This window comes from Paroedura picta, chromosome 2, assembly GCF_049243985.1.
Source record: "Paroedura picta isolate Pp20150507F chromosome 2, Ppicta_v3.0, whole genome shotgun sequence".
Lineage (NCBI taxonomy): Eukaryota > Metazoa > Chordata > Lepidosauria > Squamata > Gekkonidae > Paroedura > Paroedura picta.
The window spans coordinates 181,541,468-181,555,383 of record NC_135370.1 but is presented as its reverse complement, the minus strand read 5'-3'; the positions used below and the strand labels follow the sequence as shown (position 1 = coordinate 181,555,383).

The 13,916-nt window shown below is 49.6% G+C and overlaps 1 protein-coding gene across 3 annotated transcripts in view; it reads right to left on the bottom strand.

Annotated features, from left to right (window-relative positions):
* MROH2B (maestro heat like repeat family member 2B) overlaps nt 1-9,228 on the bottom strand; it is a 56,610-nt gene extending 47,382 nt beyond the window's left edge. For 2 of the 3 annotated variants that reach the window (XM_077324043.1, XM_077324044.1), the window contains exons 1-9: nt 9,103-9,228; nt 7,247-7,374; nt 5,793-5,955; nt 4,005-4,103; nt 3,666-3,817; nt 3,408-3,548; nt 2,359-2,451; nt 1,201-1,342; nt 388-444 (exon numbers count right to left, since the gene is read on the bottom strand). In XM_077324043.1, the coding sequence (XP_077180158.1) occupies nt 388-444; nt 1,201-1,342; nt 2,359-2,451; nt 3,408-3,548; nt 3,666-3,817; nt 4,005-4,103; nt 5,793-5,955; nt 7,247-7,374; nt 9,103-9,127 (1,000 nt within the window). In that variant the 5' untranslated portion in view covers nt 9,128-9,228. Of the gene's footprint in view, nt 1-387; nt 445-1,200; nt 1,343-2,358; nt 2,452-3,407; nt 3,549-3,665; nt 3,818-4,004; nt 4,104-5,792; nt 5,956-7,246; nt 7,375-9,102 lie in introns of those variants that run through there. The other variant, XM_077324046.1, reaches the window with a different exon arrangement.
* Nucleotides 9,229-13,916: the final 4,688 nt, after the last annotated feature.

Below are 13,916 nucleotides of genomic sequence, written 5' to 3'. Positions count from 1 at the left end.
GGGGGGGGGGGGACACATGAGACTGCCTCTATCTGAATCAGAACTTTGCCCCATCAAGGTCAATATCAAGGTCACAGACTGGCAGCTGCTCTCCAGGGTCTCAGGCGGAGGTCTTTCATGTCACCTACTGCCATATCTTTTGACTGAAATGGTGAGGATTGAACCTGGGACCTTCTGCATGCCAAGCAGAGGCTCTTCCCCTGAGCCATGGCCCTTACGACGTCTTCCGGGAACTCACTTAACCTTGCAAAGCAAGTAAACCAAAACTGAGAGCAGCCAAGCAAGGTTCGCGTGGTCTCCTATCCACAAACAAACCTTCATTCAGAGCAAGCTACGTTCGTTTCGTGTTTGGCTTGCTGAGCACCCCATAACGGCCGTGGTTCTTACCCAAGTGGCTGAATGCCTCCACCAACATGTCATGATGCGCTCTGGTGAGTGGCTGAGGTCCCCACAAGGTCCGGGAAAAGCCCGAAAAAGAGGGAAGAAGTCGTTCAGTTGAAGGAGCCATTTTGGAGGCTGGCCACCAAGAATTTCCAATCCCTGTACTAACTGAAGGGAGAAAGGAGTGGGATCCCCCTATGGCCCTTTTGTAGCTGTGAGGTTCACACTGGTGCTACTGGAGGGGGGGGTGTTGTCCCCATTCCTTTCTTGCAGTGGGGCCTCAGCCTGCATAGTCCACGTAGGTTCCATAGACCAGAAATCCATAGGGAAGGGTGAGGGGAACCTAGGGAAGATCACTTATTATCAATATTATTGTTATATTATTATTATTAATATGATTAATATTCTTTTAGATTGCTTCTCTTCCAAACTGGGTTCAAGGTGGCTTACAACATAATAAAAATACATGAACAACATACTTTATTCAATTTAGAATTTAAAATTTAAAAAAAAATTAAACCAACTCTCTAACTAGCACAGCCTTTCTCAACTTGAGCCTTTCTCAACTTTTTTTTTTACATTCTTCAGGCTTCGAGAACCCCCCGGAGTGGTGTGATGGTGCAGAATATGGTGGGGAAGCTGCTCTAAACCAGGGGGAGTCAACCTGTGGTCCTCCAGATGTTCATGGACTACAATTCCCATGAGCCCCTGCCAGCATTTGCTGGCAGGGGCTCATGGGAATTGTAGTTCATGAACATCTGGAGGACCACAGGTTGACTGCCCCTTGCTCTAAACTACTGGGCTAGCACGGTACCTGAGGGTGCGTCTCTGCTTTTCCTCCTTGGATCTGTCTCTGTGGCATGACCTCTGGGCTTTGTGACTTCCAGCCATGGGCTATGAACCTGTCCAATACCTTAGGCCATTTCTTTAGCTGTTGAACTGAACTACCAAGTGGTAAAACCTAGAAAAAGAAGAGTTGGTTCTTACATGCCCCTTTTCTCTACTCGAAGGAGTCTCAAAGTGGCTTACAATCGCCTTCCCTTTCCTCTCCCCACAATGGACACCCTGTAAGAGAGGTGGGACTGAGAGAGCTCTGAGAGAACTGTCCTGTGATGACAGCTCTAACAGGACTGTGACTAGCCCAAGGTCACCCAGCTGGCTGCATGGGGAGGAGCTGGGTATCACTTGGTCAAGGCCAATGAACAAGCCGCCAACCAGCACCCAGAAGCCCCTGCATGGTGCCCTAATAGAAAGCAGAACTACAGTGCAGGTAGACCAAACAGTTGTTTATTGTCATTGAGTACTTTTGCTATTTTCCATTGTTTGATACAAGTTTTTCACTGTTAAATAAGGTTTTTATAAAGGTTCAGTGTAAACCGCCCTGAGCTGAGAGGAAGGGCAGTATAGGAATATAACAAACAAGCAAATCTGGGTTGCCAGATTAGAAGACACTGTTCTTGAGCACCACACCATGCTGGCCGGCCAAATAACTCTTTATCCTCTTCCTAGGTTCAATTCTTAGCATCTCTAGTCAAAGGGATCAGGTAGTTGGTGATGTCATGGACCCCAGCAAGGAGCTTTCCAGGCAAGTGAGAAGCAGAGGTGGTTGGCCATGGCCTTCCTCTGCAGAGCCTTCCTTGGTGGTCTCCCATCTTAAACTTATGCTGACTCCAGCAAGGGGCTTTCCAGGAAAGTGAGAATCAGAGGTTTTTGGCCATTGCCTTCCTCTGCAGAGCCTTCCTTGGTGAACTCCCACCCACAGCTTTGTAGACTGATGCCTGAGTTAATATTTGGCCCAGGGGGGTTAAAAAATTGGCCCATCTTCAGAAGAACCGCTCCATGCTGCACAGGGAGCTGCAGCTGTGGGCCACACTTGCTTTTTTGACCACAATACCGCCTACCGACTGAAGCAGACCGAAGAAGCTCATGTTATCAGAATCCTCCGCCTCCGAGGAAGGTGGAATTCCGTTCTCTTACCTGTTTGAACACAAAGTCACAGACGGCCTGGAAGGTCTTCTTCGGCATCGGGGATCTGCATTCCTCGCAGACGTCCAAAAAGAGACGGAGGCTCTGAAAGCAGGACACAATGTTTGGACATATAAGCAGCCATAGCGGTGAGGCAAAGGGCAAATTGAGGAATGGCTGTGAGGGGAGGGCAGTGTGACAATATTGCCCTGTCATTTTGCTCTGCTACCATTTCTGGCTCCAGTTTAGGAAATTCTTCATACTCATAGAATTGGAAGAGGCCTGTGAGATAGGTGGGTCTGAGGGACTTCTGAGAGAACTGCTCTGTGATAACAGCTGCATCAGGACTGTGACTGGCCCAAGGTCGCCCAGCTGGTTGCATGGTGGAGGTAAAAGGTAAAGGTAAAGGTATCCCCTGTGCAAGCACCGAGTCATGTCTGACCCTTGGGGTGACGCCCTCTAGCGTTTTCTTGGCAGACTCAATACGGGGTGGTTTGCCAGTGCCTTCCCCAGTCATTACCGTTTACCCCCCAGCAAGCTGGGTCCTCATTTTACCGACCTCGGAAGGATGGAAGGCTGAGTCAACCTTGAGCCGGCTGCTGGGATCGAACTCCCAGCCTCATGGGCAAAGCTGTCAGACAGCTGCCTTACCACTCTGCGCCACAAGAGGCTCTTGCATGGTGGAGGTACAGGGAATCAAACCTGGCTTGCCAGATTAGAGGCTGCTTGGCGTAGTGGTTAAGAGAGGCAGCTTCTAATCGGGCAAGCCAGATTTATTTCCCTACTCCTTCACATAGCAGTTCTGTCAGAGCTCTCTCAGCCCCATCTACACCACAGGGTGTCTGTTGGGGGAGAGGAAGGGAAGGAAGCTTCTTTGAGACTCCTCCGGGCAGTGAAAAGCAAGGTATAAAATCCAACTCTTCTGTGTGTGTGGGGGGGGTCATTCCTCCCACTTCCTGATAGCTCTGAAGTGGGGGCTCCAAATTGGGGGGTCCCCCACCCTCACCTAGGGGCTGGCAATCCTAGGTTAACTACATCCGGAAATAAGGAAGGTGCCATACTTTGGCGACGAGGAAGGAGTCCAGACCGGTGCTCACGGCCAGCAGCTGAGGGACGTTCTTGACGATTTCCTCTTGCTGCTCTTCACGCCGGATCAGAACCCCGAACATGGGCCACAGGGCTTTCATCGACGCCTCCTGGACCTGTTCGGGAGGAAAGAGCCTCCCTATCGGCCAGGGCCCCATCAGGGAGGGGAAACCTCCCCATCCATCCCGCCGCCCCGCAATCCCTTGTAGGCTGGACAGGTGTCTGGTTCCCACCTGGGGCTCTTCGTCATTCATCCAGTCCCCGACCAGGCGCCTGTATATGGGGACCAGGGGGCTGCACAATTGCGATTCCGCCTCCCTCGGGAACGAACAGACTTGCCAGTTTTTGTAGTAATAGTTGATTGCCGTGCAGAAATGCTCCATCGCTGTGGAAGCAGAGAGAGGACGTGTCCGAGAACATGGCTTCTCTTATGTCTGGTGCAGTGATGCTCTCTTTTCTTGGTGCAAAGTGGCTGCTGATGTCCCTCCCCTCCCAAACTCGTCCCTCCCCAAGCTGCCCCCTCCCCTGACCTCCAGGTATTTCCCAGCCCGGAGTTGGTAACCCGCACTCACCGTAACAGATGGCCTCTTTCATGGGGCTGATCATGGGCAGCTTCAGAATCAGCCAGATGTACAAGGTGGTCAGGGACAAAAAGGGGATGCTCTTCAGGGCTACAAGGAGGAGGGAAGCCATGAAGAAATGTGTTAGTATCTAGGAGGGCCAGACTCCAGGAGGGGCCTGGAGATCTCCTATAATCACAAATGGGGCTTCAGAATACAGAAAATGGAGGTTGGACCCCGTTCCCTGATCAAGAAGAAGATCTGAGGGAGTCTCAAAGCGGATTCCCTTTCCTCTCCCCACAACAGACATCTTGTGAGGGAGGGGAGGCTGAGAGAGCCCTGAGATTACTGAAGAAGAAGAAGGGTTGGTTCTTATATGCCACTTTTCTCTCCCCGAAGGAGTCTCAAAGTGGCTTCCATTCACCTTCCCTTTCCTCTCCCCACAACAGACACCCTGTGAGGGAGGGAAGGCTGAGAGAGCCCTGAGATTACTGAAGAAGAAGAAGAAGAGTTGGTTCTTATATGCCACTTTTCTCTCCCCGAAGGAGTGTCAAAGTGGCTTACAGTCGCCTTCCCTTTCCTCTCCCCACAACAGACACCCTGTGAGGTGGGTGAGGCTGAGAGAGCCCTGAGATTACTGAAGAAGAAGAAGGGTTGGTTCTTATATGCCACTTTTCTCTCCCCGAAGGAGTGTCAAAGTGGCTTACAGTCGCCTTCCCTTTCCTCTCCCCACAACAGACACCCTGTGAGGGAGGGGAGGCTGAGAAAGCCCTGATATTACTGAAGAAGAAGAAGAGTTGGTTCTTATATGCCGCTTTTCTCTACCCGAAGGAGTCTCAAAGCTCCTTCCCTTTCCTCTCCACATAACAGACACCTTGTGAGGGAGGGAAGGCTGAGAGAGCCCAGAGATTACTGAAGAAGAAGAAGAGTTGGTTCCTGTATACTGCTTTTCTCTACTCAAATGTTTAACAAATTTTTAAAATATCTTAAAAAGTAATTCCATTCAGGAAACCTTTCCAGGGCTGTCACGAAACCCCAGGGAATTCACAAAACCCTGGCTGAAAAAGCCTCCCATAAAGGGAAAAGGGGTAGTTGATAAATCCAGTAAAGAATAATACTAATTATTTCTTATATATTACGTTTCAGCCCTGCCTTTCCCTGGAGGCCCACAGGGGCTTCGAACGGGTCAACCTGGCCCAGTTCCGCAGGGCCTGTGAAGCGGAGCTTTTCCACCAAGCTTTCAGTCATGGCCAGATAACATCTATGGGGCCTCCCTTTAGGATTCCCCTCAGAACTGCCCCATGCGAATATCTGAGGGAACGCCGTCAGTCATGACCGGACAACTGTTTAGTGCAGGGGTGGTCAAACTGCGGCCCTCCAGATGTCCATGGACTACAATTCCCAGGAGCCCCTGCCAGCGAATGCTGGCAGGGGCTCCTGGGAATTGTAGTCCATGGACATCTGGAGGGCCGCAGTTTGACTACCCCTGGTTTAATGTTCATGGTTTAACATGTTTTAAAGCAATGACGTTATTTTTTTTTTTGTGAGTCACTTTTATTTACCTCGAAAGCAGCCATGTTCTTTGGGAGAACTGACCTCTATTGTCCGGAGGTCAAGTGTAATTCCAGGCCCCACCTGGAGGTTGGCCACCCTCGTCCACGCTGGCCAACTTATGCCCCCGTGACAAGTTTTCACACAGCGCCTTCTTCAACAGCCTCCTTTCTGGGAAAAGATGGGACCTTCCCCACCCCTCCCCGCTTCCTTCCTCATAACCCCGAAAGGAAGGAGAAGGCTCCTTGCCATAGTGAGAGGCCAGGCCGCCCAGGGTCCGAAACACCATTCGGTGGGGGAGCTTGGCCGTCCTGACGTTTCTTTGGAGCTCGTACATCACGTCGTTGAAATGACGGCGGGCTAGGCCTAACAGGGCGGCGCTGGCGGCCCCCCGGGTCTCCTCCGTCGCTCCCTGAGGAGGAAAAAGGAGATGCTTACGGGCCCCATAAGGAGCAGGGAATCAAGCCCAGCTCGCCCTGTTAAAAGCCACCCCTCTTCATCTCCACACCAATCTTCTCCTGTGGGTACCCCACTGTTCTTTTCACGAGTAGGTCTGTCAGAAGGAGCAACATTGTGTATCAGGGTGGCCAACTCTGGGATTGGAAATACCAGGAGATTTTTTTTTTGGGGGGGGGAGCCTGTTTAGGGCAGGGTTTTGGGGGAGAGGGACCTCGGCCAGAGACAATGCCCTACAGGCCCTCTTCCAAAGCAGCTGATTTCTTCAGGAGAAGAAAAGGGTATAATACCCTGCTTCTCACTGCCCGAGAGAGTCTCAAAGCAGCTTACAACCTCCTTCCCTTTCCTCTCCCCACAACAGATACCTTGTGAGGGACGTGGGTCTTAGAGAGCCCTGAGATTACTGAAGAAGAAGAGTTGGTTCTTATATGCCGCTTTTCTTTACCCAAAGGAGTCTCAAAGCGTTTTCCAGTCACCTTCCCTTTCCTCTCCCCACAATAGACACCCTGTGAGGTGGGTGAGGCTAAGGGAGCCCTGAGATTACTGAAGAAGAAGAGTTGGTTCTTATATGCCGCTTTTCTTTACCCAAAGGAGTCTCAAAGCGTTTTCCAGTCGCCTTCCCTTTCCTCTTCCCACAACAGACCCCCTGTGAGGGAGGTGAGGCTGAGAGAGCCCTGATATTACTGAAGAAGAAGAAGAAGAGTTGGTTCTTATATGCCACTTTTCTCTACCCAAAGGAGGCTCAAAGCGGCTTACAGTCGCCTTCCCTTTCCTCTCCCCACAACAGACCCCCTGTGAGGGAGGGGAGGCTGAGTGACAGGACTGCTCAGTCAGAACAACACAAACTGCACTGGGATGAGCCCAAGGTTAAAGGTAAAGGTAAAGGTAAAGGTATCCCCTGTGCAAGCACCGAGTCATGTCTGACCCTTGGGGTGACGCCCTCTAGCGTTTTCATGGCAGACTCAATACGGGGTGGTTTGCCAGTCATGACCGTTTACCCTCCAGCAGCAAGCTGGGTACTCATTTTACCGACCACGGAAGGATGGAAGGCTGAGTCAACCTTGAGCCGGCTGCTGGGATTGAACTCCCAACCTCATGGGCAGACAGCTTCAGACTGCATGACTGCTGCCTTAACACTCTGCGCCACAAGAGGCTCTACCCAGCTGGAATAACTGTTTCCCAACGCCTCTTGTGATGGGATGTGGACAAGCGGTCTTGATCCGAAACCCTGCAGAAGGCCCACCCACCTCCTTCAGCATCTCCTCCACCTCAGTCTTGATGGCCAGCTTGACGTTAAAGCTGTCGGCTTCTTCAAGGATGTCTCCGGCAGCCCGGTCAGCATTATGCAAGTGGCCAAGGATATGCCTTTGGATATCTGAAATGTTACAAAGCAAACCTTCTTGTGTCAGGAGTCAGCCTCTGGAGGCTGGTGATGGGGCAGAGGATGAGGAAGAAGAAGAGTTGGTTTTTACACCCCTCTTTTCACTGCCTGAAGGAGTCTCAAAACAGCTTACAGTTGCCTTCCCTTTCCTCTCCCCACAACAGACACCCTGTGAGGGAGGGGAGGCTGAGGGAGCCCAGAGATTACTGAAGAAGAGGAGTTGGTTCTTATATGCCGCTTTTCTCTACCCGAAGGAGTCTCAAAGTGGCTTCCAATCGTCTTCCCTTTCCTCTCCCCACAACAGACACCCTGTGAGGTGGGTGAGGTTGAGAGAGCCCTGAGATTACTGAAGAAGAAGAGTTGGTTCTTATATGCTGCTTTTCTCTACCCGAAGGAGTCTCAAAGCGGCTTCCAATCGCCTTCCCTTTCCTCTCCCCACAACAGACACCCTGTGAGGGAGGGGAGGCTGAGAGAGCTCTGAGATTACTGAAGAAGAAGAGTTGGTTCTTATATGCCACTTTTCTGTATCCAAAGGAGGCTCAAAGTGGCTTACAGTCGCCTTCCCTTTCCTCTCCCCACAACAGACACCCTGTGAGGGAGGGGAGGCTGAGGGAGCCCTGAGATTACTGAAGAAGAAGAAGAAGAGTTGGTTCTTATAAGCCGCTTTTCTCTACCCGAAGGAGTCTCAAAGCAGCTTACAGTCGCCTTCCCTTTCCTCTCCCCACAACAGACACCCTGTGAGGGAGGGGAGGCTGAGAGAGCTCTGAGATTACTGAAGAAGAAGAAGAGTTGGTTCTTCTATGCCACTTTTCTGTACCCAAAGGAGGCTCAAAGCGGCTTACAGTCGCCTTCCCTTTCCTCTCCCCACAACAGACACCCTGTGAGGGAGGGGAGGCTGAGAGAGCTCTGAGATTACTGAAGAAGAAGAAGAGTTGGTTCTTATATGCCGCTTTTCTGTACCCAAAGGAGGCTCAAAGCAGCTTACAGCCGCCTTCCCTTCCTCTCCCCACAACAGACACCCTGTGAGGTCTGTGGAGAGGAGAGAGCCCTGAGAGAAATTGCTCTGTGAGAACAACTCTAATAGGTCTGTGACTAATGCAAGGTCACCCAACAGGCTGTATGGGGAGGAGTGGAGAATCACACCTGGCTTGCAAGATTAGAAGCTGCCACCTTGCGCAGGAGAGAGCTACAGAGGAGTGGCAAACCCCCTGACCAATGCTGGCAAAGACCTACTTTGCAGTAGAAGAAGTCCATGGCTGGCTGCTTGTTAACACCAAAGGCCAGAAGATGCACCTGAGTCTTCGCAGGATGAAGACTTGAAATGCCTATGTCTGGCTTTACAGATGCTGCCCTCATCCTCTGACCATGCCTATTTGTGGCAGAGGCCATGAGTACACGCAACAGCACACTCCTGCGCATCAAAATCCCAGCTCTGCTTCTTTTTTGAGAGCCACTGTGGTATAACGGTTAAGATTTGCAGCCTCTAATCTGGAGCCAGGCAGGGACGGCGGTGGTCAGCCGCTCTGAGACTCCTTCGGGTAGTGAAAAGCAGGGTGCAAAAACCCTAGCTCCATTTCTTCGTCATCTCTCTTGCCTTTGGCCCGTGAAAATACAAAACCTAACTGGAGAAGGCCAGCAGATTTCCCAAGAGCTTCAAAACATATTGCGCTGACAGCGACCAAACTGGTCTAAACCGGATTTGAAACCTCCCCCTGAGCCTACCTGTGTTCCCGAAAGGGTGCTCCATTTCGAACCACCGCTTGGTCTGCCGGTCCGTTTATCCTCGAACTCGCAGTCCCGAACATCTCTCCGGAAGTCACACTGCAGGCCTGCCCAGCCAGTCACTTAGCTAACCGAGGACTCCAAGTGGTCTATTATGACCCACGTGATGCTGTCACACCTCACTAAAGTGACTGCCACTGACTAAGCCACATAGGTCTTTGTAGGGATGCCATCCTCCAGGTGGGGCCTGGGGATCTCCTGGAATGATGGCCGATCTCCAGATCATAGAGATCAGTTCCCCTGGAGAAAAGGGCTGTTTTGGAGGGTAGATTCTAGGGCATTCTACCCTGAGGAGATTCCCCGCCCTTTCCAACCCCTGCTCTCCCCAGACTGCACCCCTGAAATCACCGGGAATATCACAGCCCACAACCTGGGCATGCCAACTTCCAGGTGGAACCTGGGAGTTCCATGGGATTATACTAGATTGCCGGACTACAGAGATCAGTTCCCCTGGAGAACATGGATGTTTTGGAGGGTGGGCTCTGTGTTGCATTGGTGTTATTCTGAATTACAGTGTATTTATCTTTATGTTCTCCTATCTAACTTTGGGGCTTTCCGCACAAGCACCAGTTTTGCTGAATGTTTGCAGTATGCAGAAACACTATATTAAATAATGGGATTTTGTCATTCCGCCTACCTTTAATTCTAGTGGAATATCGAAGTCCCAGTAGCGTTGTATTCATTCCCTACACGTTTACGGTCTCGCTGGAATCGCAACAAAGGAAGCGAGATTTTTCCACGCTTCTTCCCGCCCCTGGCTGTCAATCAAACGGAACAGCCAATGTTCATGCTCCCGAAAAAACCCTTTCCCTTTAATAACTGTTTTTTTAAAAGCTGAAAACACTAGTAGCAACGAATATGTGTCCGTTCATTGTCTCAGAAAGACCTTTTTTGCTGGCGTAGGAGCTGGCGCTTAATCGTTCACATGCTCTTCAAGTAAAAAAAAAATCCCCCCCAATAGGCGCGATTTGTGGCCAAAATTACAGGCAGTGTCAAACAGAGGGCTGTATTGTGCTTGGGAACTTTAAAGACACTTGCTGTAGGGAGCTTTGTTTTACTCTTAAGCACTTCTGTGGACGGACTTTAGCTGGAGAAGCCTTGCTCGCTCGTTGCTTTTGCTGGTCTAAAGGGAAAAAAATGGTGATCGCGTCTCCGGAGGGACATTCTTTCCACCGCTACATTGAGAACGCACATCTCTTTTTCGGATGTGTTGCAGGTTGTTCTCAAGAGTCTAGCAGGTTTTTTTAGGGGAAATCCACTTTTCTGGATTTCCCGAAAAGCGCTACAACGAAGCGATTTTTGCGGGAGTGTTGCAGGAGTGCTGCAGATTGTGTACGACGTCATGCGGAACGTTGAATTAATAGCGTTTGCCAAGGGTAAGACTTCTGCTACATTTAAGTCGTACGGAATGGTCCTCTATGTTTTCCTATGTTCTATGTAAACTGCCCTGAGCTGCAAGGGAGGGCAGTATCATCACTATCACTAAACATAATAAAGCTCAAGTTGACAACTCACTCCCTACCTGATTTGCCCAACTTGTCTGTGTGCCACAAATAGAGCACTCTGTCAATGAGGGCCAATCAGCTCAAATTGCATGCAGACAACTCACCCCCTACCTGATTGCCTCCCTTGGAAATATTTTTGTTTTTATACCCTGCTCTTGTGGCACAGAGTGGTAAGGCAGCAGACATGCAGTCTGAAAGCTCTGCCCATGAGGCTGGGAGTTCGATCCCAGCAGCCGACTCAAGGTTGGCTCAGCCTTCCATCCTTCCGAGGTCGGTGAAATGAGTACCCAGCTTGCTGCTGGGGAGTAAACGGTAATGACTGGGGAAGGCACTGGCAAACCACCCCGTATTGAGTCTGCCATGAAAACGCTGGAGGGCATCACCCCAAGGGTCAGACATGACCCAATGCTTGCACAGGGGATACCTTTACCTTTATACCCTGCTTTTCACTGTCCAAAGGAGTCTGATTGGCTTCCCTTCCTCTCCCCACAACAGACATCCTGTAAGGGAGGGGAGGCTGAGAGTGCTCTAAGAGAAACTGCTCTGTGAGAAAAGTTTCTAACAGGATTGTGACTAGCCCAAGGTCACCTAGCTGGCCCAAGGTCACTGAGTATGTGGAGGAGCAGGGAATCAAATCCAGCTCACCATATTAGAAGCCACTCTTCTCAAACACTGTACCATGTACCAATTGCCATTGCCTTAAAGAGATGTAGTTAGAGCACAGGCAGAAGAAGTGGTTGCAGGAGGAGGATGCAAGTCTTTTTTGACTTGCGCATTGACTGTTAATGGGAATCTTTCCCTTTAAGTCTGAACCTTCTGGCCAAGGGCTTCTCAGAGCAATCCAAGGAGGGAGACACTCAGGCATTTCCTGCAGGGAGAGGTGATGGTGTGGTCAATAAGGTTTGCAAATTGAGAAGGGAGGAATGCATTTATTTATTATATATTATATTTATTATATTTTATTTTATATTTTATATTTATATTATATTTATTATATTTATATACCGCCCTCTCCGAAGGCTCAGGGCAGTTCATGTAAAGCAGAAACAATACAGGTAACTTAAAAGGTAAAGGTATCCCCTGTGCAAGCACCGGGTCATGTCTGACCCTTGGGGTGACGCCCTCTAGCGTTTTCATGGCAGACTCAATACGGGGTGGTTTGCCAGTGCCTTCCCCAGTCTTTACCGTTTACCCCCCAGCAGCAAGCTGGGCACTCATTTTACCGACCTCGGAAGGATGGAAGGCTGAGTCAACCTTGAGCCGGCTGCTGGGATCATGGGCAGAGCTTTCAGACTGCATGTCTGCTGCCTTACCACTCTGTGCCACAACAGGCTCTACAGGTAACTTAGTTTAACAATAATAAAGTGATAACAACAAGAGACATGGAACAGTAGAAAAATATGGAAGACATTAAATTAACGAATAGCAATAGCCCAATGGGTTGGGTGGAGTTGTAGTGGGTGCCATAGGAAGGAGGCCCTCGGGTAGGGCCCATGGGAAGTGATGTTTTTCTTCTGTGTTCTCTGTGTGTGTGTGTATGTGTGTGGGTGTTTGTGTGTGTGTGTGTAGAGGGGAATGCTACACTGCTCCCCATCCCATTTCTCGAAGCCTGAAGAATATGTCAGGGGTGTGTCAATGGTAAAAAAGTTGAAGAAAGCTGACATAGGGGTGGGTCTGAGTTAATGAAGCGTTTTTGCCACAGGGTTGATCAGAAAAGCAATTTTGACTGCCATCTAGCGAGCATTAGATGGTATGGCATGATAAAAGTTGGCTAAATCGTTTATCTAAGAGGAAGACCAAGAGTCGGTATTTATATCCCGCTTTTCACTACACAAGGAAATCTCAAAGCGGCTTATAATTGCCTACCCTTCCTCTCTCCACATCAGACACCCTGTGAGGTAGGTGAGGCTGAGAGAACTCTGCCTATGTGAGAACAGTTCTATCAGGACTCTGACTAGCCGAAGGTCATTCAGCAGGCGGCCTGTGGAGGGGTGGCGAATCAAACCCAGTTCTCCAGATTAGAGGCCACCACTCTTAACAACAGCACCAAGTTGGCTCTCTAATAAATCATTTTAATAATGTAATGAATGGACCAAAATAAAACAGGATATATTTCTCCACTGATTACTTCAGACCAATGATCATTGGGACAAATCTCATTTTAAATGCCGCTACTATTTAAGATGTGACAATGATTTGCTAAAAACTATGAATATAAGCAACCTTCCGACCCCGAAGAAAATGTTTTCATCAGTTTTTTTTTTTAAAGAATGGACTCCGAAAAAAAGAGGGGGCATGTCCCTGAAGATGAGGACATCTGGGGACCCTAATTACGGGGAAAGCCAGTCGCATGCCAGAGCCTCTGCTTGGCAGGGAGAAGGCCTCAGGTCCAATCCCCAACATCTCCAGTTTTAAAAAGAAGTGAAGATTTCTGCCTGAGATCCCGAAGATCTACGGCTGCTCTGAGTAGACAAGCCTTTCTCGAATTTTTTGCTGTTGAGAAACCCCTCAAGAATTCTTCAGGTTAAGAGAAACCCCAGAAGTGGTGCAATCATGCAGAATATGGTTGGGAAGCAGAGCTGTGGACACGCCCACCCGGGGCCCCTCCCCTTCCCACCCCCAGCAGGCCCATCATTGGCCACTTGGGGAGGGCGGGTGGACAGGACCACATATGGTCATATCTCCCGAAAAATGTCCGAAAGATTCGAAATACATATTAAAAATTAACCTGTTCAAAAAAGCCTTCCAAGGCCGTCAAGAAACCCCAGAGTTTCACTAAATTCTGCTTGAGGGAGCCTAGATTGGACATTTCAGACCTTGATGGAGCAAAAGTCTGATTCAGTAGAAGTCAAGCTTTGTATGTCCGTATTATTTTATAATATAAAAATAAGGATTTCAAAAGTTAGAAGGTAAACTTTTGGGGTTGCCTACTCTGAAGAAGGAGAGGAGGTTTTTATGCCCTTTTTTTTTCTACCTTAGAATAACAGAGTTGTAAGGGACCTCCTGGGTCATCTAGTCCAACCCCCTGCACTATGCAGGACACTCACAACCCTATCGCTGATCTACTGTCACCTGCTACCCCCTTGAACCTCCACAGAATCAGCCTCTCTGTCAGATGGCTCTCCAGCCTCTGTTTAAGAATCTCCAAAGATGGAGAACCCACCTCCTCCCGAGGAAGCCTGTTCCACTGAGAAACCACTCTAACTGTCAGGAACCTCTTAAGGATGTTTAGGTGGAATTTAGAATCAT